The sequence below is a fragment of the Lepidochelys olivacea genome (assembly GCF_965140295.1).
Source record: "Lepidochelys olivacea isolate rLepOli2 genome assembly, chromosome: 9".
NCBI classification, from domain to species: domain Eukaryota; kingdom Metazoa; phylum Chordata; order Testudines; family Cheloniidae; genus Lepidochelys; species Lepidochelys olivacea.
Genome location: NC_140419.1, coordinates 81,245,447 through 81,271,533, shown reverse-complemented (window position 1 = coordinate 81,271,533; position 26,087 = coordinate 81,245,447). Strand labels below are relative to the sequence as shown.

The window sequence follows — 26,087 nt, the reverse complement described above, 5'->3', positions numbered from 1 at the left end:
AGTTATACAATTCAAAATCAGGCTTTTATTTTTATTCTGACAAATGATGAGTCTCAGATACACCCTGTGAGTTAGGAAATCAGCAGAAATTTCTGTGGACAATGTAACATAACAACTGGGAGATTCACCAGTTCCATGGGACCATTGTGATCACCTAGTTTGACCTCCTCTACAACACAGGCCACAGAACTTCCAAAATCATTCCGAGAGCAGATTGTTTAGACAAACATCCAATCTTGATTTTAAGATCACCAGTGATGTGGAATCCACCATGACCATATGTAAATTGTTCCAATAGTTATTACCCTATTTTTACTAAGCTTTTGGGCTAGATGAGAGTTGCATCTATGTATCTTAGGTATTTACATGGCCCCCATTACCACAGTGAGTGAGTGCATTTAATGTATTTATCCTCAAAACATTCCTGTGTTTTGAGAATAAATACATTTTACAGAAGGGAAGCTGAGGCAAACAGAGAATAAGTTACTTGCCCAAGGTCACGCAGGAAGTCTACATCAGAGTAAAGAATTGAACTTACATTCCCCAAGTCCCAGGCTAGCATGTTACCCACTGGGCCACCGTTCTTCTCTTGATTAGGAGACACAACGGTAGGCAAAGTAGGTTTACCAGCCATTCCAGCTTTATGTATGTTATGAATGCAGGAGGACTTCCTTGTAGATGAACTGGTAATAAGATTGGTTAATGGGAAGAGGTTGCAGGGAATGTGTGACATTTTATAGTTCTTTATTATTCATTATTATTTATAGTACAGTAATGCCCAGAGACGTCAACTGGAATCAAAGCCCCAGCGAGCGGGACATTGTACAAATACGTAGTGTAAGACAGATTGTAAGCTGTTTGGGACAGGGAACTAATTAAAAAGCCACAAGTAGTTACAACAAACTAACGTAGGGAGTAGGGAACAGCAGATCACAATTAGGGAAACATGTGGTTACATGGATTAGCCATGTGCTAACTAGCTGGTTGAGTCAAATATATATGAATAAAGCCACCAGCCTTTACATACACTGCCAAACCTCTCACTGACAGCAAAATAACAGTATTCCCAGACAAAACACCAGTTAAAGAGAAAATAGAAAGTTTTTTAATTAAGATTTTATTAGTACCTTGTGGTTATTAAAATTAAAAAGTATCTGAAAATCAGAACAGCTTGGAGTTAACCAAGTTTCACTTTTCATTAAATAGCTAATAAAAGTCACTTATGCACATTGAAGATCAGGATTTGGCCCCATACAGACAAATGGCCCTGCCACTAAAATGTAGCTACTACAGAATAGAACATAGCAGTCATTTGGCCCAAGCAAGATTTAAGAGAGTGGGGAAGTGAAGTATCATTTCTTGATTTCAAATATTAGTATAAACTACATACTAATGTGCATGCAGAGTGTAATCAGTGGTACTCCAGCTGGAAATGGGCCAATATTAAATTTCCAGCAATTTCTTGTCAAATAGAGAAGACAAACGTAGCAGCTTCTCCCAGTTGTGAGAAGCATATTGTACCAGCTGCTACAAAATGAAGATAAGCAAAGCTGCACATCTGTGGCTGAATTTAGAACTCCTGAGTCCAAGTCCTGTGCTTAATCAGCAGACTATGCACCTGCTATTCTACTGAATGCACCAGTCCAGGCAGAACAGGCATGTGCAGAGAGAATGCCCTTCTGAGTCCCTGAATTTCCCAGGTATATCCACACGGTGTGCAGTTACTGCATGAGAAATGATGTGTGCCGCTCATGAATTAAAATATCAGTTACTCTACTAGCAAATAATGTTTGCGAGCATTGCTCACACCTCAAAACGTGGAATGCTTTATGGGGGATCGTTGGTTATGCTCCCCATTAATATGGCCTGCTTTATGGGGGATCTTTAGTGGCAGTAACAATGCAAGCAGGTTTGTTCCATGCATGATATTCACCAACACTAAGATTTTTTCAAAAAAGTGGGCTGTTCCACCAATGACCTTCAGCAGTATCAACCACAGAACGAGGGATCACTTCATAGCAATCTGGGGCAGTAGCTGCCTGTTTCATAAGAGAACCCCTCCATAACCAGATAGTCTCAAGCAGCATTCAGAAACTAATCTGAACAGATCTTCACAAATGAGCTTATGCAGCACTTACAGACAAAGTGGCAGGGGTCTGTGAGCGAATAATCTGTTGTGGCTCAGGCGCAGACAGTCATCTGGACATGGCACCCAAATCCTGAAGATGACCTTCCAGGCAGGGCTGCAGTCTGCAGGAATCTGACTTTCACAGCTCTGGCTGCAACATGCCCCCAGAAAAAGGTAATAGAGACAACATACTTACTTACCGGCTTACTCCATGCAGCTACAAGAATCTGAAGGAATCCATAAGGAATCCTTTTGGACTGAAAATTCAGATCAGTAGGTAGCTAGTAAAAAGTTAGTTCCTGAAAATCGAAACCTACTGATTTCACCAATAGCCAGCAGAGGGCACAAAAGGATTGCAGCTAAAAGCCAACCGTGCTTTCACAGTTAAGAGCGACACTTCCTATTAATGACAGGTTTCAGAGTAACAGCCGTGTTAGTCTGTATTCGCAAAAAGAAAAGGAGGACTTGTGGCACCTTAGAGACTAACCAATTTATTTGAGCATAAGCTTTCGTGAGCTACGGCTCACTTCATCGGATGCATGTAGCTGTAGCTCACGAAAGCTTATGCTCAAATAAATTGGTTAGTCTCTAAGGTGCCACAAGTCCTCCTTTTCTTTTTTACTTTCTATTAAGTGTGGGAAAGGCTGGGCTGAAATACTCAGTACCTGGAGGTAACTGGGATTTTTTTGGGGGGGAAGATCTCTACAACAGAAGTGGGCTTGAAGTGGTGTTTAAAACATGAACCCAGATTGAAATGTTGCAGTTGTCCCCCACATCATTCCAAAACCATGGATCTGTAACATCCCTCCCTCCCAAGAACGGGGTGATTAGAAATCAAGAGCTGGATTTTGCATTTTGGTGTGTGTCTGCTCTAAGCCATTCTACAGCAATGACAACCAAGCATCCTCCCTTCCCACCCAGCCACCACCTCAAACTGATGGAAGTTGGGAGAGCACATCATGACATCAAACCTGGCTATGCACCGGCTCCAGGCTGACTTCTTCCCGAAATGCTGATATTGTCGGGTCAGCAATTCGGCAATGCTAGATGCTGTGAGGTCACTCCTGGGAGCTGTGTGCCCTTTTTGGGTGAGATGATGCGGATTGCAGGGAGATGCTATATTTCTTGGAATGGTAGAAACGAAGATGGCAGCTTTGGCCAGTTGGCAGGTTGGGTTTTTAAACAGTCTGAGCTCCAGAGGAACCTGACATTCACCTTACCAGTTGTTTCTAATATTTATCCAGAAGCTTAAAATCAGGCGGCAGATTTTACTCTGGAGCTATGAAAGTTCAGCTTGTTAAGGTTATCACTAACTTTCCATTTGCATCCTGATTTTAACCCCTACTATTCTTTAAATTCCTCAGATCCTTTCTGGCTGAATGGTTTGGTGTGCCCCAGGAAGAGAGGAGAATTCTCAGTAGGGTCTGAGAGCAAATGGACAGGGCAAGTTTAAAGTTAACTAAAAGTCTGAAAAAGAAGTAGGTTTTTAGCCTCTGAAAATTATTATTCTTATTCTTATTTATATTAGGGAGGGTAGTGTCTAGAGACCCTCATCAACATTAGGATCCCATTGTTCTGGGCATTGTACATACACATAACAGCAGAGAGTCCCTGCCCTGAAAAGCTTACAGTCTATGACACCAAAAAGGGAAACAGAGGCAGAGAGCGATGACTTGTCCACGGTCACACAGCAGGTCAGCAGTACAACTAGCAATAGAACCCCCTTCTCCTGAAACCCGGTCCAGTGCCCTGCGCACTAGACCACACTGCTTATCTCCAGTCTTTTAGCTTTCTTGGGCATGTCTGATCTCACAAAGAGCCACATCTGGAAACTCCACATCTGTTTTATTCATTTGTCCTCAGTGAGGACCAGGGCCTCTGTATATTTTATGGAAGGTTGTTTTGCAGATATTGACTATGACTATTTCAACTTCTGAGAAGTTTGCAGGATCCCTGGCACATTTTAAGCCTCACAGGATTTATCGCTTAGTCTTCACTGAGGCTGGATTCTCATTTTCTCCATCTGAACCACCCACCCTAACATCACCTTCCCCCTCATGCCAAGTACTTCACCTGAACTCCAGACCCTTCTTTGAGCAATGGAACCGCAGCCTAGAGAGGCGGGTGGATCCACTCGCGGGTGTCCAGGGGCTGATGGATTTGTCCTTGTTTCAGCAAGAGCACAGAGAGCTCTACTAGTGTAATACCCCAGTTTAGGCATGTCGAGTTTGGGATGAAATATTTCCAACTGCCACTCCCTGATAGCACAATCAGGCAAATCCCCCAGATACATAAGAATATTTTGTATAGGAATTCCAGATGGGCTCTTCGCTCCCTTCAGGCCATGTGCCCACTCCTGCTGCTGCTTTTCCAGCATTTTCCTCCTTTGCAGCTATTTTGGGCTTTCCTCTTCTGCTAGAACACTGGTAAGCTGTAACTGCTTCTCCTTCTCTAGCTACCACCATATCCAGCTTTGGAAAACCAAGTGAAAACTGCCACTGGACAGATATTTTCCCTTTAACCCAAATGTTCCTTTCACCAAAAGAAACTTGAGCATCCTGGATTCCCGAGGCTGGACGACAATTATCCTCATCACACTCCACAGGAATTCCAGGGGAAGTTTCCTGCCCAATTATCTCAAGCGCCATACTAGATTAAGTTTGTTGGTAATATCTGTGAGCTGCAGCAGGCCGGCCATGATCAGAGGACACATCACATATCCTGTTCATGCAGCTAACCTGGGAAATTATTTAGATTTAGCTATAAGAGCCCTGAGATTACATATAAAGATATATACATTGCGCTCAGCTAGCTACTGGGTTGGAGAGATTAATGTTAGCTTGCTTGCGCAGTCCGTCATGTTTCCACATTGCCTCCTATGAATTGAACCCTGTCTGACAAGCCACTGCCCTCTCTTCACTCAAGACCTTCTTAAGGAGCATTTCTTCCATGAGGCCCACAAGAAGGGATTTATCATTAAACAATTAATTATTGTTTAAACCATAGATGGACAAACTACTTCCCACAGGCCACATCCAGCCCGTCAGATCATTTAATCTGGCCCTCAGCTCCAGCCGGGGAGTGGGGTTGTGGGCTTGCCCCATTCTATGCAGCTCCAGGAAGCAGCCAGCATGGTCCTCCTCTGGCTCGACCCCACTCTGGCTCCTACGTAATACACGGAGGCGTGGCCAGGCACCACCCCTGAAGCTCCCATTGGTCATGGTTCCTGGCCAGTGGGAGCTGCAGGGGTGGTGCCTGCAGACGGGGCAGTGCGCAGAGCCACCTGGCCACGCCTTGGAGCCAGAGAGGGGATATGCTTCTAGGAGCTGCTTGCAGTAAGCGCAGCCCAGAGCCTGCACCCCTCAGCCCCCAACCCAGTGACCCAATCCCCTGCCACAGCCCTGATCTCCCTCTCACCCTCCAAACCCCTCAATCCCAGCCCAGAGCCCCTTCTTTTACCCCAAGCCCATCAACCCCAATCCCATCCCAGAACCCGCACCCCCAGCTAGAGCTCTCAAACCCACCCCCCCAAGCTCCAACATCCTGCTCCAGCCCTGATCCCCCTCCAATGCTCCGAACCCCTTGGTCGCAGCCTGGACCCCCCTCCTGCACCCCAAACCCCTCATCCCCAGCCCCACCCCAGAGTCCCCTCCCTCACCCTGAACTCCTCGTTTCTGGCTGCACCCCAGAGCCGGCCACCTCAACTGGAGCTCTCACCCCTACCCCCAATTCTATGAGCATTCATGGCATGCCATACAATTTCCATACCCTGATGTGGCCTTCAGGTTTAAACCGTTCTCTTCATTGCTGACTTTCCCAGTGCATCCCATCTTGTAAGTGTCTGTAATCAGATGTCAAGCTCTCTGGGACACAAACTGTCTATTTTTGTGTATTGTACAGCGCTGTGCACATTGTCAGGGCCAAATTAATATAGCAAGAAATGATACACATCAGAATAGCCATATCCATTTCAGCCTGGAGTTAGGCATCCAGGAATTTTTACCTCAGTATTTATATTCTGCTGCCAATTGCCAAAACATCTTTTTTTGGCTCAGGTTTCAGAGTAACAGCCGTGTTAGTCTGTATTTGCAAAAAGAAAAGGAGTACTTGTGGCACCTTAGAGACTAACCAATTTATTAGAGCATAAGCTTTCGTGAGCTACAGCTCACTTCATCAGACGTTGTAATGACACCCTTTTCCAAGAGAGGCTAGTCTCATCACCTCTGCAGTGTCTGGTCTCTGCAAGCCAGGGGAAGGGAGGAAAGTTGTTCATGAACTGGCAAGCATTCCCCTTCTGGCACCTAAAAAAATGCCTTCCATCCTGTCTCAGGATCACTAGCAGCAGCCTGTGTGTGAAATGAGTAGCTGCGTCTCAGTCCAGTTCCAGGAGCACAGGCATCCACAAGTCTCCAGCACAACTGGCACTGAAAGGAAGGTGTGCCTTGACCGACTGGGCAAAGAGCCAATGACTGAATGGGCCCCATGTGTTGATGATCTCTCTCATACATAGAAACTGGTCCCTCCAGGACAGGCTTGAGGCCCATTAGCATGTGACAAGGAGGGGTAAGAGCACACCACCTCTGCTGTCCACACTATCCCTGTCATATATGGAGAGGTACATAGGTACTCAGAGGCTACAGAGATGAGCACAGAATAAGGCCTTGATCCAAAGCCCATTGAAACGCAGAGGGAGTCTTTTCACTTCAAAGGCCTTTGGATTGGGACCCAGGTTTGGCATCAGACCAACAGAGAAGTCAGACATTTTCTGGTGCTACCAACCTGCAATATTTCACCTGGAAAATTCTTTTTTTTTAAATAGATTTATAACTTGGCTCTAAATACCACATTTGACTGTTCTTTGGAACATCTTTAGAAGACTTGTTGATGCTCAACCTGTGACAAAATTAAAGTAAACTACGGTTGGGGCTTTCAAAGGGGGCTATCTGAGTTAGACAATGGGAATCGGGCACATAACTTAGACTGCATGTTCTTTGGGGCAAGGACCATCTCTTTTTCCTGTGTTTGGGCAGCACCTAGCACAGGGGGGTCCTGGTCCAGGATTGGGGCTTCTAGATGCTACTGTAATGCAAATAATCATTAACAACAGCTCTAGGTCCATTTGAAAATCCAAGCCTAGGGCTTGAAACAAAAGTGCTGAATACACTTTATCCACTGGATGCTTAAAAATCCTGCATAACCTGAAGAATTTCAGCACTTTAACCTCTACTTTTCATAGATTTCAAGACCAGAAGGGACCGCTGTGATCATCTTGTCTGCCCTCCTGCATAGCACAGACCATAGAACTTCCCCAAAATAATTCCTAGAGCAGATCTCGTAGAAAAACATCCAAGCTTGGTTTAAAAATTGCCAGTGATGGAGAATTCACGACACCCTTGGTAAATTGTTCCAATGGTTAATTACCCCACTGTTAAAAATTTACACCTTATTTCCAGGCTGAATTTGTCTAGCTTCAACTTTGAGCCTTTGGATCATTATCTTTCCCCGCTACATTGAAGAACCCATTATTAAATATTTGTTCCCTATTTAGATGTATATAGACTGTAACCCCTTAACCTTCTCTTTGTTAGACTCAAAGATCTCAAGTAATTTAGCCTATCACTGGAAGGCAAGTTTTCTCCTTTGATCATTCTCATGGCTTTTCTCTGAACCCTCTTCAATTTTATCAACATCCTTCTTGAAATGTGGGCACCAGAACAGGACACAGGATTCCAGCAGCAATCACACCAGTACCAAATACAGAGGTAAAATAACCTCTCTACTCCTATTCGAGATTCCCCTATTTATGCATCCCAGGATCGCATTAGCTGTTTTGGCCACAGCTTTACACTAGGAGATCATGTTCAGACAATTATCCACCATCACACCCAAATCCTGTACAGAGTCACTGCTTTCTGGAATTCCCCATCCTCTAAGTATGGCCTATATGCTTTGTCCCTATACATATGCGTTTACACTTAGATCTATTAAAACATGTTGTTTGCTTGTACCCAGGTTTCCAAGTGATCCAGATCGTTCTGAATCAGTGACCTGTCCTTTTCATTATTTACCATTCCCCCAATTTTTGCATCATCTGCAAACTTTATCAGTGACCTAGTGTTTCCTTCCGGGTCATTGATAAAATATTAACTAGTGTAGGACCAAGAACCAATCCCTGTGGGATTCCACTGGAAACACACCCGCTCAGTGATAATTCTGCCATTTACAATTATATTTTGAGACCTATCAGTTAGCCAGTTTTTAATCTATGTAACATATCAAGTCAAATCTTTGAATGAGTTAAAAGTGTGGGGGGAAGTGAGGGGGTGAGGGGAATTAAAGATGCTTTTTGGAAATAACTGTAAAGTTTCTCTCTGTGCTGGGGCTGTTTTTGCCACAACTACCCTTCCTAGGCACATTGATGAGTGTGATGTGGCCAAATAGTTCTAAAGCAAGTAGCTCAGAGATACCATCAGCCTACTGACTCCTTTGTGTCTGCTTTAAAAGATGCATCCACAACCTTCATCCATACATGATATGAAGGTCTAATTGAATTGGAAGACCAGATAAACTATATCAAAACCAGTTTTGCCTGCAGACCTTCTACCCAGGAGGGAGTATTGTATAATAGTAATTGTATAGTGTCTTATTGAGACAGTGTTACAGTGAAGATTGGTCATACCTTTCCATTGTTGAGTTCCCCGAAGGAGACAATTGTACAGAGGCTCATCTGGATCTGATGGCACACTTTACTATACTTAAAGTGATTTGCTTTGTCTGGCCTCTCCATGGAAATTTGTTCTACTGGTAAACTTATTTCATGTTCTTTGATAGGAGAATCCTCCAGTTCTAAAGCTTGCTCATTATCTGTTGCATGTTTTAAAAGAGTAGCTGCTAACAGGCCTTGAGTACCAGCCAGAGCACTCTCTGTTTCCTGAGTATCCAGTTTACTCTTAGAAAGATCTTGAGAATGTGATTGAGTCTTGTCCAGGTCCTGAATATCCACTGGAGTACTCCTAGTGTACTCAGTATACTCTGGAGTGCTACTCAGTTCCTGAATACCCAGTTTTGTCTTAGCCCTGTCTTTCAAATGTAACTCAATATTTCCAAGTTTCCAAGCATCCGCCGCCGGAGAGCTGCCCGGGTCCCGAGCATCCGCCGCCGGAGAGCTGCCCGGGTCCCGAGCATCCGCCGCCGGAGAGCTGCCCGGGTCCCGAGCATCCGCTGCCGGAGAGCTGCGCCGGTCCCGAGCATCTAATTCAGTCACAGGCATGTCTGGAAACTGTGATAGAGCCTTAGATGGGCCTTGTATGCTTAACAGAGCATAACAGTCATCTGGAAGTTCTGGCAGTGGGGAGATGGATGGACCTGGCTCAAGGTCAGGAAGGGATGTTTCGTTAAAACTATCATTCCCATTGTTCAGAGCAGAGCTGCTGATCTCTTGAGATAACTCTGCTTCAACACTTCGCTGAGGCAGCGCTTTTCCTGTTGAACTCTCAGAACTATGATTATCCCAGATCCCAGAATCTGGAGACCGCAATGACATTCCCATTGAAGAGAAAGCTCTGGCATTTTCATTTTCAATAACCAAAGACTGTTTGTGGGAGGAGGCTTCCTGCCTCTGACTTCTGCAATTGGACTGAGGTCTTTGCTCTCCCTGCGAAAATGTCCGGGAAGAGCCACGCCACTTCCTAGCTGCCTCAGCCACACTGTTAAAGAACCGAAGAACACCACCAAAGTGACTGGCTTTCATTTCACTGTTTGATTTTTTAGGCTGGCTAAGATTCTCCTCACATCTCATATCAAAATCAAAATAAGAAGCAGAATTATCAGTTATATTTTCTAAGTTCTGGAAATTTGTTTCAACACTTTGATCAAGCAATTTTGAATTATCTTTGCTAGACAATGAAATTCCCTTCAGATAGCTCCAGACATCAGAGCTTTTTCCTCTCCTGCTCTCCTCGGGAAGCATGGGACACCTCTTTTGATTGTCCCTTTCTGTAATCTCAGAACTCTTAGAGTTTTCAAAATTCAAAAACTTGCTCTTTCTAGCTGACATTTTATGGCAGTTACTATCATTATCGTCACTGTGTATTCTGACACTAATATCCCTGAGCCATTTATTTTCATTGGCATCAATTTCCGGAATGTTGACATTTAATTCTACGTCTTCAAAGGAAGAATCCAAATCATCGATGTACCCTGCATACGAATGACGGAAAGGCCTCTGACTGTCGGCTAGTTTCTTAATCCTGTAGGCTGTCCTTTGGTCACTGTCCTCCTGGTCCTCCTCAGGGATGTGAGAAACTTTGGCTTTGGAGGGTCTCAAATCCACATTCTTAGACATGCTGGAGGTTCTTAGCTTTTTTAAGGACCTCACCCTCTCCATGAAGGACATCTTGCGTTTTTCTTCTAAGGTCTCTGAGGTATCTCCTAGCAGGATCATGGACTGGGGTCTTTTGTTATTCATGGAGGGACCTTTCCTTCGGCTAACAAAATTCCAAATCCGGTTGCCCTTGGCTTTCTTTTTATACCTGGTTGCCTCTTCCCTTGCATTTTGGTTGATGCCTTTGGAGTTGCAGTGCTGAAGATCACAAATCTTTAATGTCTCAGTGCTCCCATCCTCTGGATTGGCTCGAAAAATCTTGTTCATGTATCCATTTGGCACCAGCCCAGCGTGAGTGTGCTGGCAATCTTCTATAATTTCCATAGTTCCAGTTGGCAAGTTGATGGAGAATGTCACAGCTCCATTGTCTTCAGAGTATTTTCTTCATGGGGCTTAAGGAAAAAGAAGAAAAGAATGCAATTAGAAACACAAAGGGATTTTAAGGTTACATTTCTCAAAACACCAAGAGCCAAATCCTGGCCCTACTAATGTCAGTGGAGGTTTCATCATTAACTTCCATGAAGCTGAGTTTCTGCCTCATGCATGTGTAAAATTTAAAGTTGCTTAAACATTGATTCAGTTTTGAGGAATTAGAGACTACAGATAAACTTCCACACATCAGTAAAGGATACAAAAATGCAAACATTTTATGATAAAATCTCCTCTTGTCCAGAGACCCACCATGGTGCTAAACACATAAGAATTTTTTGGGGGTGAAATTTCAGCAAAATCTCCTTATAAATGCAACTTACATCTTCACCAGACCAATCCGTCATGAAATAGCAATGTATTTACCCTTGAGCAGTTCCAGTCCTCTCCTGGCAGCCATTGCAAGAGGCTCCCCAATGCTCCCTTCCCTGGAGCTCAGATAATTGATGGTGCGTCCATGCCCATTCTAAAGAGACAGTCTTTAGATCTCAACCCTGTAACTGTGTCAGCAGCATGGGGACCCCAATGCAGGACAGGGAGTTCCAAACGGAAGATCTGCAGCCACCACTGTGTCGTATCATCATGTGTGCAGGTTCTATTGACGTGAGCTACAACGTACAGTATCTGTGGTTAGGAATAAAACCACAAGAGCAAGGTGCAGCGAGAGGTGCGAGCGGCTCAGCTTTCTTTGTGAGGATGTATTTGAACTCTCAGTCATATGCACAGCTGAAACCAGAGCCTAACCCTCCTCTGCCACAGGTGGGCCCTCTGCCTAGTACAGCCATGCACAACAGAGCAGGATTCCTCTCTGTGACATTGATCCTGCAGATCCTTGCCCAGGGCACAAGGCTGTTACACTTCAGTGCAGTTGCAAGCAGAGCCTGCAAGTGGATATCAGCAAAGTTAAGCTCTGAACAGCAGTAAGGCCTCTGAGCACTCTTATTCTCAACAGCACAGGGGAAAGATAGTGGCAGGATGTGGGCAAAGAAAGGGTGGATCTGAGAAGACTTAATAAAGACTTAATAATAATAATAAATTCATGTGGCCTTCCTCCTGCTTCTAGGATGGAGGAATAGCGGACTGCACTGCAGCACTCTCAGTAACAAAGGATCAGGGCGCCCTCCTTATCCAGCTAATCGCTTCTTATTTTGCATTTCTATATGCAAACCCCCCCCCCCACTGTGCAGTTGGTAATTTCATTAATTATTATTAATAATCATGTTTATTACAGTAGTGCGTGAGGACCAACCAAGTTTGGCCTATGAGACAAGTCCCTGAACCACAGAGCTTACGATCTGAATTGACTTCATTTCAACCATTGCCAAAAATCTAAATTAATTGGGTGACACCTCACATAGAGACAGGTGAACCTACAAGGTTGTTATAAAACACCAGGGAACTCAGATGTTTATCCAAGCTAGTTTGTGACCCTTGAGTCAGCACCTCTTTAACACTGCCTTTATTTTTATATGAATTAAAAGCATCTTGTTTTAGTTTGCACCAAGCCACCTGGGCAAGTGTAAATGGCTTTGACTCTGGTGATAATCACCAAAATGGACAGAGGTGAAAGACAGTTACAGATAATAATGAGTTACCTCCAGTGTAACATAAAATGCCCCAAACTCAAAGCAAACATATTGCCTTGTTTCAGAGTAGCAGCCATGTTAGTCTGTATCCGCACAAAGAACAGGAGTACTTGTGGCACCTTAGAAATTAACAAATTTATTTGAGCATAAGCTTTCTGGGGCTACAGCCCACTTCATCAGATGCATGCAGTGGAAAATATTGTATTCCACGCATGCATCCGATGAAGTGGACTGTAGCCCACGAAAGCTTATGCTCAAATAAATTTGTTAGTCTCTAAGGTGCCACAAGTACTCCTATTCATACTGCCCTGTACAGATCTGGAAAAGTAGGGCAAGGTCATGCTTTGCTAATGGTGAGGATTCTCTGGACCACACCGCCAACCAGCTTTGTGATGGAGAAATCTTAAAGGATGATATTCACACCCGCCCCGGGCATAGGCCTTGCATGGGGCCTAAGCACCAATTAAGTCCCATTTAAACTCTATGTTGAGGGCTTAAGTGGCACCCAGGTGTCTTGTGCTGGCCCAGTTTGGAGATAACAGGAAAAATAAATACAAAAACTGCAATTTTTTGTTAAAAATACTCATTGCCAAGTGGGACTATTTGCCCTTCAGCAGCTCTGGAACTAGCCAAAGATTCCTAATCCCCAGGGCTGTTCAAATCACTTCACACACATTAATTATTCACAGTGATCATGGCTGTAATTTAAAGAATAATAGAAACGAATGGAATTGAATGGCTGGGAAGAGAGAATTTTAAAAGTTGAAAGCTGAAAGGCCACCATGCACACTGGGGTGAAAGACAAAGTCACAAAAGGCTTTTACTTTTCTTTCTCTTCTTCATTACAATTTATAATTTATTGTTTTTTACCGGGTGGATTACATCTGGGGTAAAGAAGGCTGAAAAGAAACCAAATTGTCTACAAACGCATAACAGGGATGTTCATAAAGGAGATAGGGATCAGTTTTGATTTGTCAAAGAGACCAAGAAGCAGCCGAGCCAGATCCTGAGCTCACAGTTCACAAAGCAGGGTACAAAAGGGGCTTTAAGTCAGATGTGAATTGGAGCAGTTGCCATGGAGCCAGTTCAAGTCAGGCTCCAGCCTCCTCCCCCCACTCTGTGTGCTGCACAGACACATTTGGGGTTGAGGTGTTGCCCCGTTAGTCTCTTCCCACCGCCACTTTGCCCAAACCACTAAACAATTTGCAGTTCAGTCACTACTGTGGACAATGATGGTGCCAAAGAGATTCTAGTGTAAGAGCAAATGAGTAACGGGGCTGCGTAACTCCGGGGCTGCGTGAAATATGGCACCTCTAAGTCACCAGTTCAAATCCTGACTGAATTGCTAGTGAAAGAAAATTGTCATTACGTGGCCTACAGGAAATGAGCAAGGTGGTCTCCCTTTAGTTCCCAGGGGCCAAAAACCCAAACACAAAAAAGGCTCTTTTGTTGGCAGTTTCAGTAAAGAAGCCAAAAACCGAATGGGTCCAAACTATTCTCAGAGCTGAGGGAAAGCAGTGGCTCTTCTCATGCTCTAGCTGTTTTGAGGATAAACAGAGGCTTCAGTCTGCCGCTCTAGCACCTCTGACCAGCTCTATATTCACACACACACACACACACTGCATGAAGGCTCAGGAAGTTTATCTATATATAAACCATCTTAAAACTTTTAAAGAAATAACAGCTCCATTTGTGACCACCTTTGCAATCACCCACACAACAGCAACAACACAGCTTCAACAGATACCTCCGCCACCGGCTGGCATCGCAGCAGACCCTGGGGAAGGTTTAAGAGGTCAACAGGAGGCTATCATATATGTGATGTGAGAGGCCCAACTTATTTTCGTCAGCCTCTCACCAATTAAGCGTGCAGGACTTTTTATACTCCTCAAATCTCCTTGTTTCCCATGCTGTGCGTGCTTGGCAACTGCTGGCCTTCCTCCTTGTGTACATGAAACTAAATCTTCCCCTAGAGAGGAGCCTGTATGTTTGGCAGCCAGCTCCATCCTATTATTAAAGCACCTGGGTTTGTGGGAGGCACCCGCACACCTGCACCTCAGCTCTCCCAGGTTTTCAATCCAACTGGAAAACATTAATTTTGCTCAATCCAGTTGGATGTATATGTTCTTCATCCAAAGGGTCTAAAAATGCTTGACAAGCAGTGGTAGCAACGAGCAGAGGTTTGCAAGAATTCTACGAAGATCAAGCAGAGGAAAAGAAGGGGGAGCCACAAATGGGCTAACCTCCCATTGATTTCAATAAGATCAGAATAATAGTTCTGTCATTTCAGCAGTGCCCAGAGGCCACAACTGAGATTAGAAACCCATTGTGCTAAGCACTTGTACAAGCACATAATAGCAAACAATCGCTGTCCGAAAGAATCTACAATTTAAATAGGCCAGACAGAAAAAGGGTGGCAGGAGAAAGAGACTCACAGAGGTGAAGTGATTTGCCAAAGGTCACACAAGTCAGTTTTCAAGCAGGGAGTAGAACTAAAGTGTCCTTACCTTAGGGTATGTCTGCACCATAATCACGGGTGTGACTGCAGTGCATGTAGACATACCGAAGCTAGTCTCGATCTAGCTAACTCAAACAACGCTAGCAGGGAAGCCATGGCAGCACAGACAAGCTGCTTGAGTACATATCAAGGGACCTGGATGGGCTTGTATGGCCCCTGCTGCTGCTGCATTGCTATTGTTATCTTCAGTAGCTAATATGTCGACATGTGCTGCAGTTGCATCTCCGATTGCAGTATAAGATACAGCCCCCACTCGAGGCCTAAAGCAATAAGCCATGCTCCTTCTAGCGTTTTAAGAGCTGTAATAGCATAAAAAAGCCTAGTTCTGAAGTATAAACATGTGGGGAGGAAAGACTACAAGAATGAGAGATAAAGTGTTAGTCATAATCCTGGCTTACAGTAAAAAGCATGTTTTTAAGTAAGTTTTGAACCAGAGCAGTCTGGAAATATTTTTGCATGCATTTATTAGCCAGACGACTAAACCTACTAGTCGTCGCCGATACCAGGTAGGGTTGCCAATTGTCTAATCGCAAAAACCCCCAAACCCTTGCCTGCCCCCTACCCCTTCTCTGAAGCCCTTCCCCATTCACTCCATTCCCCTGCCTGCAGGCACCGCCCCCACAGCTCCCATTGGCCACAGTTCCCAGACAATAGAAGCTGCAGAGTCGGTGCTCAGGGTGGGGGCAGCGTGTGGAGATCCCTACACCACGCAGGAGATGCAGGGACATGCTGGCCGCTTCGAGGAGCAGCACAGGGCCAGGGTAGGTAGGGAACCTGCCTTAGCCCCACTGCACCGCCAGACTTTTTGCACCTAAAATCTCCCAGTTTGGCCTCAGTAGCCTCCAGGACATAAGAGCCCGATTCTGGGAGACTCCTGGCGAAACCAGGAGGGTTAGCAACCCTAATACCAGAAAGAAGAAATGATATAGCATGTTGTGGAGGAAGGACACACATGTTCTCTCCTGGAGACTTTATTTTTGTTCTATTCAAGCAGAAAGTATACGGTTGTTCTTGGTGGGTGAAAAACATAACAAGAAATCTGATGAGAAAACTGGGCTCTAAAACAAAAGGCCTTTCCGTCTGAAAGAATAATGAAAACAACCAAACAGGAAAGAACAAAGGCTATACCTCCACAAGAGAGCTCGGAGTGTGTCTCTCCTGTGATGAACTGTAACAGCTGCACAGCTATCTATACCACAGTCACTTGAAGAGCAGCCCCAGGTCCCACAAAGATCCCCACCCATAAGAAGTTTATATAATTCTAGCTGTAGGGACACAGCCTGCAGGAATGGGAGACAGGAAGACAATTCTCTTCGGTGCTGGCTGGGGGAATGGGGGATTACACCCAACCACTTAGGCTGTACTACCAGACAAGGCAATTGAAATAGGCTCAACTTGCAGGTTGCAGGATACATGGGACTCCCAAGTTGCTACTTGCTTTGCTTGAAATGAAATGTCTGTTGTAAATATGTGCCCATTTCATCAAGGATAATGCCCCAAAGGTCAGTGGACTTACTCTACATTTACACTGGTGTAACTGAGAACAGATTTTGGCCTCTAAGCTTTTGGATCTATCTGAACGAGGCCAAAACCTGCAAACTTTTGCAGCTTTACCTATTGCTAGGGACTTATCTTCACTAGAGAATTACATCAGGTTAGAACACAACCTTGAGGAGTTGTTTGTGAACTAACATGATGTTGACCACAACTTTACAGTCCCTGTAGACTGGGAAAAGTCATGTCCAACATCAGGGCCATCCCTAGGGGGCTGCAGAGCCCAGGGTAGAAGTGTCGGATTCATCTCTTCAAGGACCAACCACACCAGCCAATCGCACCAGCCAAAGTACTGGGCCTGGAGCGGTCACCCTGATTCGTCCTACCCAAGGGACAGCTCTGTCCAACATTGTGTCAGTTGCTTGTAGGTAAGCTCTGGTATTGCTATGACTTACCCACAACCTGCTGACATGATGTTAAACTTCAGTTGTCCCTGACTGCAAAAATTGTGGCCAATAGGGTATTAGTTAGCACAACTCATCAAAGTAGTGTTCTAATTTGATGTAATTTTCTAGTGAAGAAAGCCCTGGAGCAAGATTCCCCTCACAATAGCATACATTAATTTAAACCCTTTCCCCTCACAACTCATCATATTCTCTGAAGTGTTCTTGCTTAAAAACAAAACAAAACTAGGAGCTGTAACCCCTATCAAAATCACTTTGAAAGAGTTACACAAACTTCTACGTGTCATAATGGATTGGTCTACCTCAGGATTCTCATGCTTTTTGTTAGCATGACCTACATCTTAATAGAGAAACAGTCTTATGGGCACCTCCCCTCCATACATCATTCGCAATCACATAACATCCCTGTGGCAACAACTGCAATTGCTTTCAGCAGAAAGTCATATCAAATGTATATTTTTGTTTCTTTTAATGTGACTTAGTAAGTGGAGACAAGGGGGAGAGTTAGCACCATGGTCTCAATCCAGTGTCCAAGGAAGTCAACAAAAAGACTCACATAAACTTAATGGGCCTTTGATCAGGCCAGAGTGATTAATCAGTTCTCCTCAAACCTCAGAAGCGCTCCACAAACCCCTCTTCAGGGAATACTGCTTTCTCTGGGCTACTCCCTCTCCAGCCAGCCAAACTCTCCCTATCGTTTCCCAAGAGTCATTTGCAGCCTTAGCAAAATCCAGTGCTTCAGCACACTGAGGAATCCTGGAAAGAGACTGGCTGATGAAGAAGCTCTGATTTAAAAGATCTTCTGGACCAAGCTGGATTTGATTCTGTCAAGAAATTTCAGTGACAGAGGAAAAAACTTTCAGTGAACATTTGACAGTTTGGAATGACTGCAAGGCTGGTGGAAAACATTTTCAGCACAATATTTTATGTCATAACAGCCCCCAGACCATGAGCAAAAGTATTTTTATTAAGCATTTGATGCTGTAAAGCTGCCCTGTGGCTTGAGAAGGGGAAAAAAAACCAGGATAAAATGCTTAACTTTTAGATCCTCTGTCTGGAATGGAAATGCAGGAGCTTTTTCATGGTTTAATATTTTTGAAGGACTTTCAAAGCCACAGGAACATTAAACGCTGCCTGAACTATTACTCCACAGCGTGAAAGAAGATAAGGAAGCAAAAGGTTGGGGTAGATGTTAGGTTAAAGTTCTTTGCAGTGGATGAAATTCACCAGTGCAGAGAGCCAGCATGAGGCCATTTACATTTTACTTCTGCCCTCAGAATAGGGCTTACATACTGCAAAGGCCTCATGCTGGCTATCTGTGTGTGGGATAAATTTCATCAAGTAACATCCAAAGGGAAGTGGTCAAGGTGCCATCAAAGCTGATTATGAAGAGGACTTCGACTAGGAAGTTAATGGCAACAATACTGGGAGATGGCTTGCCAAATGGTAAGGCTAGACTGGATAACTCACACTGTTATTTTCCAGCCCTGCATTTTCGGCTGGGTGATCTCATCAGTTCTCATAAGCTAAGCAGGATCAAATCTGGTCAGTAGTTGGATAGGAGATTCCAACAGAAAACCCCACATGCTACACATGTCAGCTGTTCATTAGACGGCCCTCATGCCTCAAAGTCAGTACTGAACCTATGCTGTTAGAAGGGAGCAGACTTCACCGTGAAAAGTAAACACTAAGGCTTTGGCTACACTTGCGAGTTACAGCACAAAAAAGGAGCCCTGGGCGCACTAGCTCACTACCCGTCCACACTGGCAAGGCACGTAGAGCACTCTGACTCCACAGCTACAGCGCCGCTGGTAGTCCACCTCGACAAGTGGAATAACGTTTGCTGCATCCCCGCTGGAGTGCCGCAGTGCCAATGTGGACGCCCTGGTCCTATAGTGCACTCTGATCGGCCTCCAGAAGTGTCCCACAATGCCTGTGCTAGCCACTCTGGTCATCACTTTGAACTCTACTGCCCTGCTCCCAGGTGAGCAACCATCAGACCCGCCCTTTAAATTCTCTGGGAATTTTGAAAATCCCCTTCCTCTTTGCTCAGCCAGGCATGGAGTGCTCTCAGTGAATCTTTCCAGGTGACCATGCCTCCACGCGCCAGACGAGCCCCAGTATGAAGCAATGGCGAGTTGCTGGACCTCATCAGTGTTTGGGGGGAGGAAGCTGTCTAGTCCTAGCTATGCTCCAGCCGTAGGAATTACAATACCTTTGGGCAGATATCAAGGGACATGATGAAAAGGAGCCATGACAGGGACACACAGCAGTGCAAGATTAAAGTGAAGGAGCTGCAGAATGCCTACCGCAAAGCCCACGAGGCAAACTGCCGCTCCGGTTCTGCCCCGAACTGCTGTTTCTACAAAGACGTGATACTTGGGGGCAACCCCACCTCCACTCCGGGGATCACCACGGACACTTCAGAGCCCAGTGCAACAAGGCAGGAGGAGGAGGAGGAGGAGCAGAGTGGGAGCGAGGGTGCTGAGGTGGAGGAAGACACCCTGGAATCCCTAGATGCATGCAGCCAGGAGCTGTTCTCAAGCCAGGAGGAAGGTAGCCAGTCGCAGCGGCCGGTGCTTGGGGAAGGACAAACACCAGAGGAGGTTCCTGGTAAGTGGCTTTTATTTTGGGAAGGAAGTTATTCGGTGTGGGCTCTTGGGGCGAGGAGGGTTCGGGCTGCATGCATGCCTAGATGCAGAATAGGGCATTGATGTGCTCTCTCACATTGCAGTAATCGGCCTCAGTGATCTCTTCATAGGTCTCATCCAGAACTTGGGCAATGCGCTTGCGCAGGTTTCTTGGGAGAGCCACTGTGGACCTTGTCCCAGTCAGGCTAACTTGTCCACGCCACTGTGCCGTGAGGGGCGGGGGGACCATTGCTGCACACAGGCAAGCTGCAGATGGGCCAGGGCGGAATCTGCATTGCAGTAGAAGACCCTCCCTTGCTTCCCAGGTCACCCTCAGCAGCGAGATCTCTTCCAGGACGAACTCCTGTGGAAAATGTGGGGACAGTGTTCAGTATAGGGGCCTCCCACCACTGTTGGCTCTCCACAAGGCGCAGAAACCCAGAGGACAGTACAGCCATGAAACAATCAGTCACACTTGACCCTGTGCTTACTCACCATTTTGGGGCTCCTGTGGGTTATGTGCGCTCGCTTTGGGACAGGCAAATTATGCTATTGTGTAGACTGTGCTTGCCCTTAAGTATGGGGGAATCATTGCTCTGTCTGGTGTGAACAATGCTGCCTCTGTTAAGTGTTGCATTTTGCCTTTACAGATGCAACCTTGAGATCTCAGCCGTCCATGTTATCAACGGCCGAAAGACTCCAAAGAATCAGAAAGAGGCCACGCAAGGAAGCAAGGAAGACATGTTGCATGAAGTAATGCAGCATTCAAGTAATGAAAATCAAAAAGTGCAGGAGTGGCAGGAGAGTGAAAGGAGGGTCCGCCAGCAGAATGCAGACCGCCGGCACCAAAGCACGGAGCAGCTGCTAAGCATCATGGAGCGCCCAGAGGACTCGATACAGGTGCTTGGAGCAATGCAGGTGGGACACTACCGCGTCCGCCCCCCCACTGCAGCCCTTGTCCCAAAACTCTTTCCCTTGTGCCCCCGTCACCTCCAACCCACTTTCCCCAACATCCAGGTTCCTACCGCCACCAGCTGCCTCCAACACCTGTAGCTTCACCACCCAGCCCTGAAAACTACGACCCTTACCCACCGCGCTCAATCCCCATCACCATGCAGTATAGCCTTCCTGAAGTGCAGCACGCATTGCACAGTACTCCAGACAGGACATATGCAAATCTGTGATTGTACCGTACCCCACCCCCTTACCCTTTCTGTTTCCCAAGCAGTTGCGTCTCTTTTCAATAAATGAATTTTCTTTTCAATAAACGGATTTTTTGGCTTTGAAAACATTCTTTATTATTGCATAAAGTAAAAGATACCTTAACCCAGGAAAGAAACAGGCACTGCAAGTCAGCGTAGCAAACACAGATGCCTACTAGCATTGGAGGCACTGCACTTCACTCCTGTGCAGGGCACCAGACATTACTGGTGGCTTTCAGCCTCAAAATGCTCCCTCAAGGCATCCCTAATCCTTGCAGCCCCGTGCTTGGCCCCTCTAATAGCCCTGTTCTCTGGCTGTTCAAATTCAGCCTCCAGGTATTGAACCTCCGAGTTCCATGCCTGAGTGAATCTTTCACCCTTCCCTTCACAAATGTTATGGAGGGTACAGCACCGTGGGGATGCTGTCATCGACCAGGTTCAGCTTCCCATACTGAGAGCTCCAGTGGCCCTTCAAACGGCCAAAAGCACACTCCACAGTCATTCTGCACCAGCTCAGTCTGGTGTTGGACCACTCCTTGCTGCTGTCAAGGCTCCCTGTGTAGGGTTTCATGAGCCATGGCATTAAAGGGTAAGAGGGGTCTCCAAGGATCACAATGGGCATTTCAACTTCCCCTATGGTGATCTTCTAGTCTGGGAAAAAGTCCCAGTTTGCAGCTTCCTGAACAGGCCAGTGGTCCGAAAGATGCATGCGTCACGCACCTTTCTGGACCAGCCTGCATTAATGTCAATGAAACGCCTAGGGTGATCCACAAGCGCCTGGAGAACCATTGATAAATACCCCTTCTGATTAACGTACTCGGAGGCTAGGTGGTCTGGTACCAGAATTGGAATATGCATTCCATCTATCACCTTTTTGCAGTTAGGGAAACCAATTTGTACAAAGCCAGCCACAATGTCATGCATATTACCCAGAGTCACGGTTTTTCTGAGCAGGATGCATTAATGGCCCTGCAAACTTGCATCAACACGATTCCAAAGGTTGACTTCCCCATTCCAAACTGGTTAGCAACTGATCAGTAGCTGTCTGGAATTGCCAGCTTCCAGGGTGCAATAGCCACTCACTTCTCCACCGTCAGGGCAGCTCTCAATCTTGTGTCCTTGCACCACAGGGTGGGGGCAAGCTCCGCACACAATCCCATGAAAGTGGCTTTTCTCATCCGAAAGTTCTATAGCCACTGCTCGTCATCCCAGACTTGCATGACAATGTGATCCCACCATTCAGTGCTTGTTTCCCGAGCCCAAAAGCGGCTTTCCATGGTGGTGAGCATGTCCGTGAATGCCACAAGCAAACTCGTGTCATATGCGTTACTCGAGTCGATATCGTCAGAGCCCTCACTGTCACTTTGGATCATAAGGAATAACTTGACTGCCAAATGTGACATGCTGGCGAGACTCGTCAGCATACTCCTCAGCCGTTTGGGGTCCATTCCTGCAGACCGAAAGGGAAGACAGAGCGCGCAGTACAAAAAGCTTTGAAAGATGCCGCCAAATGTGGATGGAAGCAAAGGGAATGCTGGGATGCGAACCGATGCATCACGGGGCATTGGGAGAGGACCCAGAATGCCACGCACTCCCCGTCCCTTTCCCACAAGCCACAGCACCATAATGGGAAGAGGTGCTCTGTGGGATAGCTGCCCATAATGCGCCGCTGCGAGTGCCGCAAATGTGGCCATGCTGGTGCGTTTGCAGCTGTCAGTGTGGACAGACGGCAGCGCTTTTCCTACTGCGCTCTACAAAGGCAGGTTTAACTCACAGAGCTCTACATCTGCAAGTGTAGCCATGACCTAAGTCCTGACTATTTATAATAATTGAGGATCTCGTAACGTTGCCCGAAATTGGGCCAGCTAGTAAGCTTAGGGAGGACGAATGACCCACCAGAGTTTGGCAGAAAGCAGCATGTTTATTATACTGATAGCTAAACTCAAAAGAGGAGGGTGGGGTCACACTCACACTCACATATGCGTGCTCCCGGGACAGGCACAGCAATGGATGATGCGATGAAGGTAAGTCTTCCCGAGGCACGATGAAATGTAACGCGGCGAACTGGACGAAGGGCCTTTATGGGAGGTACAATCTTGTGAGTGCACTCCTGAGCACATGGCCCTTTCCCCTTTTAAGGGCCTTCTCTCATGGCCTGCGACTAGAGATGACTTGGTTGCGTCTGCTTGGTCACACTCCACCTTGGGCAGTGTCCATACATTGGGCATGTGATCGCTGCCTAGAGTCCCAAATACCTTGTCTACCTGGGAGCTCTTCTGATCTTCCAGCTGCTCAAGCAGCCCATTCATCTCACAACCATTCCAGGAGGGAGGGGAAGGGGGAAAGCCACTTCACAGATATTCAAAGAGGGACAGGAGACAAAAGGGGAAGGGAAGGTGTAACAGACCTTTTGAGAATACAGGTTATACACAGCATACAGATCACTGCTGCTCCTACAACAATAAGATTATTTGCAAGAATAGGAAGATAACCTTGGTATCCTAGCTAAGTTCCAACATGGGCACGGTAATTATGTTATCCCTATCTAAAAATTCCTGTTAATCAGCTGCTGTGCATCACCTCAGAGGTGACAGCACTTCAGTAGTGGGTGATGGGGGGTGGGGCTCCCGAGTGAGTATTTTGTAATATTTCTTGAGATCTTTTGTATTTAAATCCACTATATAAGTACAATACTTTGTTTTTTATCCTGTGATAACCCATCCTGACCCTGTCCATAATCCCACAGACCAGCTGAATGACATGGCCCACACACAGACAGCCTCTGAATCACCTGTGCCTCCTGCTGGGGGACTTCCATGCATGCATGGAGAAGAGACTATCTCCTTCAGAGACCACCTCCCTGGCAAGATTACTTAGTAGTGCCTGAGAACTAAGCCTGCATCTTAAGAGTAAACCAATAACAGAATAGAACATGTCCATTGCCATGGAGATGGCTTTGTGGTCATTACGCTAGAGCGGTTCTTTCAGTAAGTAGCCAGGCCAGGCGATAGTCTATCTCAGCACTATCATACCTGAGAAAAGCAAAGCAAATGCAGGGCCATGAGGCTTGCACCAACTGCTGTACCAGAGACAGGGAACAAAGTTGGGCCTGCCTTGTTATAGCGGGAGGTCTCCAGCCTCAGCTGGTAAAGAAGAATACACTTCTTCTTCTTCTCCACTGGGAATGACTCTACAGATTTTGTGAAGACAAATGGAAATAGAAAACTTTCTCTAATCTTCTAACCACAGCTGTGGAAGGATTCTGTTTTCATGGGACATCACTCAATTTAAGAAAGTATCCAAAGGCTGCAGTTTTTAATATATCTTCCCTTTCCCGCTCCTGTTCTGTGCCAGTGGCCCCTAGAGTGGACAGAAAACCGATCTGTGAGCTTTTCCAGGGTCGGGAAGCTTTGCAGTGCCCACAATGCTGAACTGGGCCTTGCAGGCAAGACAGAGCCTTATGTTTTTCGCTGGATTGTCACTATTGACAGAACTAAGTATTATCAAGACCATCCCTCACAGGTGTTTGTCTAACCTGCTTTTAAAAACCTCCAATGACTGAGATTCCACCACCTCCCTGGGCAATTTGTTTCAGTGTTTAACTACCCTGACAATTAGGGCTGACAACTTTCTAATCGCATAAAACCGAACACCCTTGCCCTGCCCCTGCCCCTCCCCTTCCCCGAGGCCCCGCCGCTGATCACTCCATCCCCCTCCCTCTGTTGCTCACTCTCCCCCACCCTCACTGACTTTCACGGGCTTGGGCAGGGGGTTGGAGTGAAGGAGGGGGTGAGAGCTCCAGCTGGGGGTGCAGGCTCTGGGGAGGGGCCAGGGATGAGGGGTTAGGGTGCAGGAGGGGGCTCCGGGCTGGGGCCAAGGGGTTCAAAGTGTGGGAGGGGGCTCAGGGCTGGGGCAGAGTGTTGGGGTGCAAGAGGGAGTTTGGGTGTGGGAGGGGGCTCAGGGCTGGGGGTTGCGGTGTGGGAGTGGGTTTCGGCTCCGGTTGGGTGGTGCTTACCTCAGGTGGTTCCCGGAAGCAGCAAGCATGTCCAGCTCCTAGGCAGAGGGTCCGGGGGCTCTGCAGGCACTGCCCCACATCTCCCATTGGCCATGGTTCCTGGCCAAAGGGAGCTCCAGAGCCAGCACTTGGGGCAGGGGCAGTGCACAGAACCCCCGTGGCTGCCCCTCTGCCTAGGAGGGGGAGATGCTGGCCGCTTCCGGGAGCTGCACAGAGCCAGGGCAGGCAGGGAGCCTGCCCTAGCTCACTGCACTGCCAGCTGGACTACTAGTGGCCTGGTCAGCAATGCTGACCAGAGCTGCCAGGGTCCCTTTTCAACTGGGCACCTGACAACCCTACTGACCATTAGGAAGTTTTTCCTAATGTCCAACCTAAATTGCCCCTGCATGAATTTAAGGTCTTTGCTTCTTGTCTTGTCTTGTCTTATCCTCAGAGGTTAAGGAGAACAATTCTTCTCCCTACTCCTTGTAACAACCTTTTATGTACTTGAAAATTGTTATCATGACCCCTCTCAGTCTTCTCTTCTACAGACTAAACAAACCAATTTTTTCAGTTTTCCCTCATACATCATGTTCTCTAGACCTTTAATCATTTTTGTTGCTATTCTCTGGACTTTCTCCAATTTGTCCACATCTTTCCTGAAATTTGGTGCTCAGAACTGGACACAATACTCCAGTTAAGGCCTAATCAGCATGACGTAGAAGAGAAGAAGCACTTCTTGTGTCTTACTTACAACACTCCTGCTAATACATCCCAGAATGATGTTCGCTCTTTTTGCAACAGTGTTACACTGTTGATTTATTTTTAGCTTGTGGTCAACTATGACCCCCAGATCCCTTTCTTCAGTGCTCCTTCCTAGGCAGTCATTTCCCATTTTATATGTATGCAACTCGTTGTTCCTTCCTAAGTGGATTACTTTGCATTTGTCCTTATTGAATTTCATCCTATTTACTTCAGACCATTTGTCTAGATCATTTTGAATTTAATTCTATCCTCCAAAACACTTGCAACCCCTGCCAGCTTGGTATTGTCTGCAAACTTTATAACTGTACTCTCTACGCCATTATGTAAATCACTGATGAAGATATTGAACAGAACTGGACCCAGAACTGATCCCTGCAGACTCCACTCAATATGCCCTTCCAGCTTGCTTGTGAACCATCGATAACTACTCAGTATTTTGCCCAAACCCCCACTGATTCCGATGATCATTTTTTATTTTGTGCACCTCTGTTCTC

The 26,087-nt window shown here is 46.2% G+C and overlaps 1 protein-coding gene across 2 annotated transcripts in view; it reads right to left on the bottom strand.

Moving 5' to 3' along the window:
• ARHGEF9 (Cdc42 guanine nucleotide exchange factor 9) overlaps positions 1-26,087 on the bottom strand; it is a gene marked incomplete at its 5' end in the record, with an annotated part of 311,752 nt that overhangs the window by 252,209 nt on the left and 33,456 nt on the right. For both annotated transcript variants that reach the window (XM_084638628.1, XM_084638624.1), the window contains one exon: positions 8,808-10,903. In XM_084638628.1, the coding sequence (XP_084494754.1) occupies positions 8,808-10,835 (2,028 nt within the window). The remainder of the gene's footprint in view (positions 1-8,807; positions 10,904-26,087) is intronic.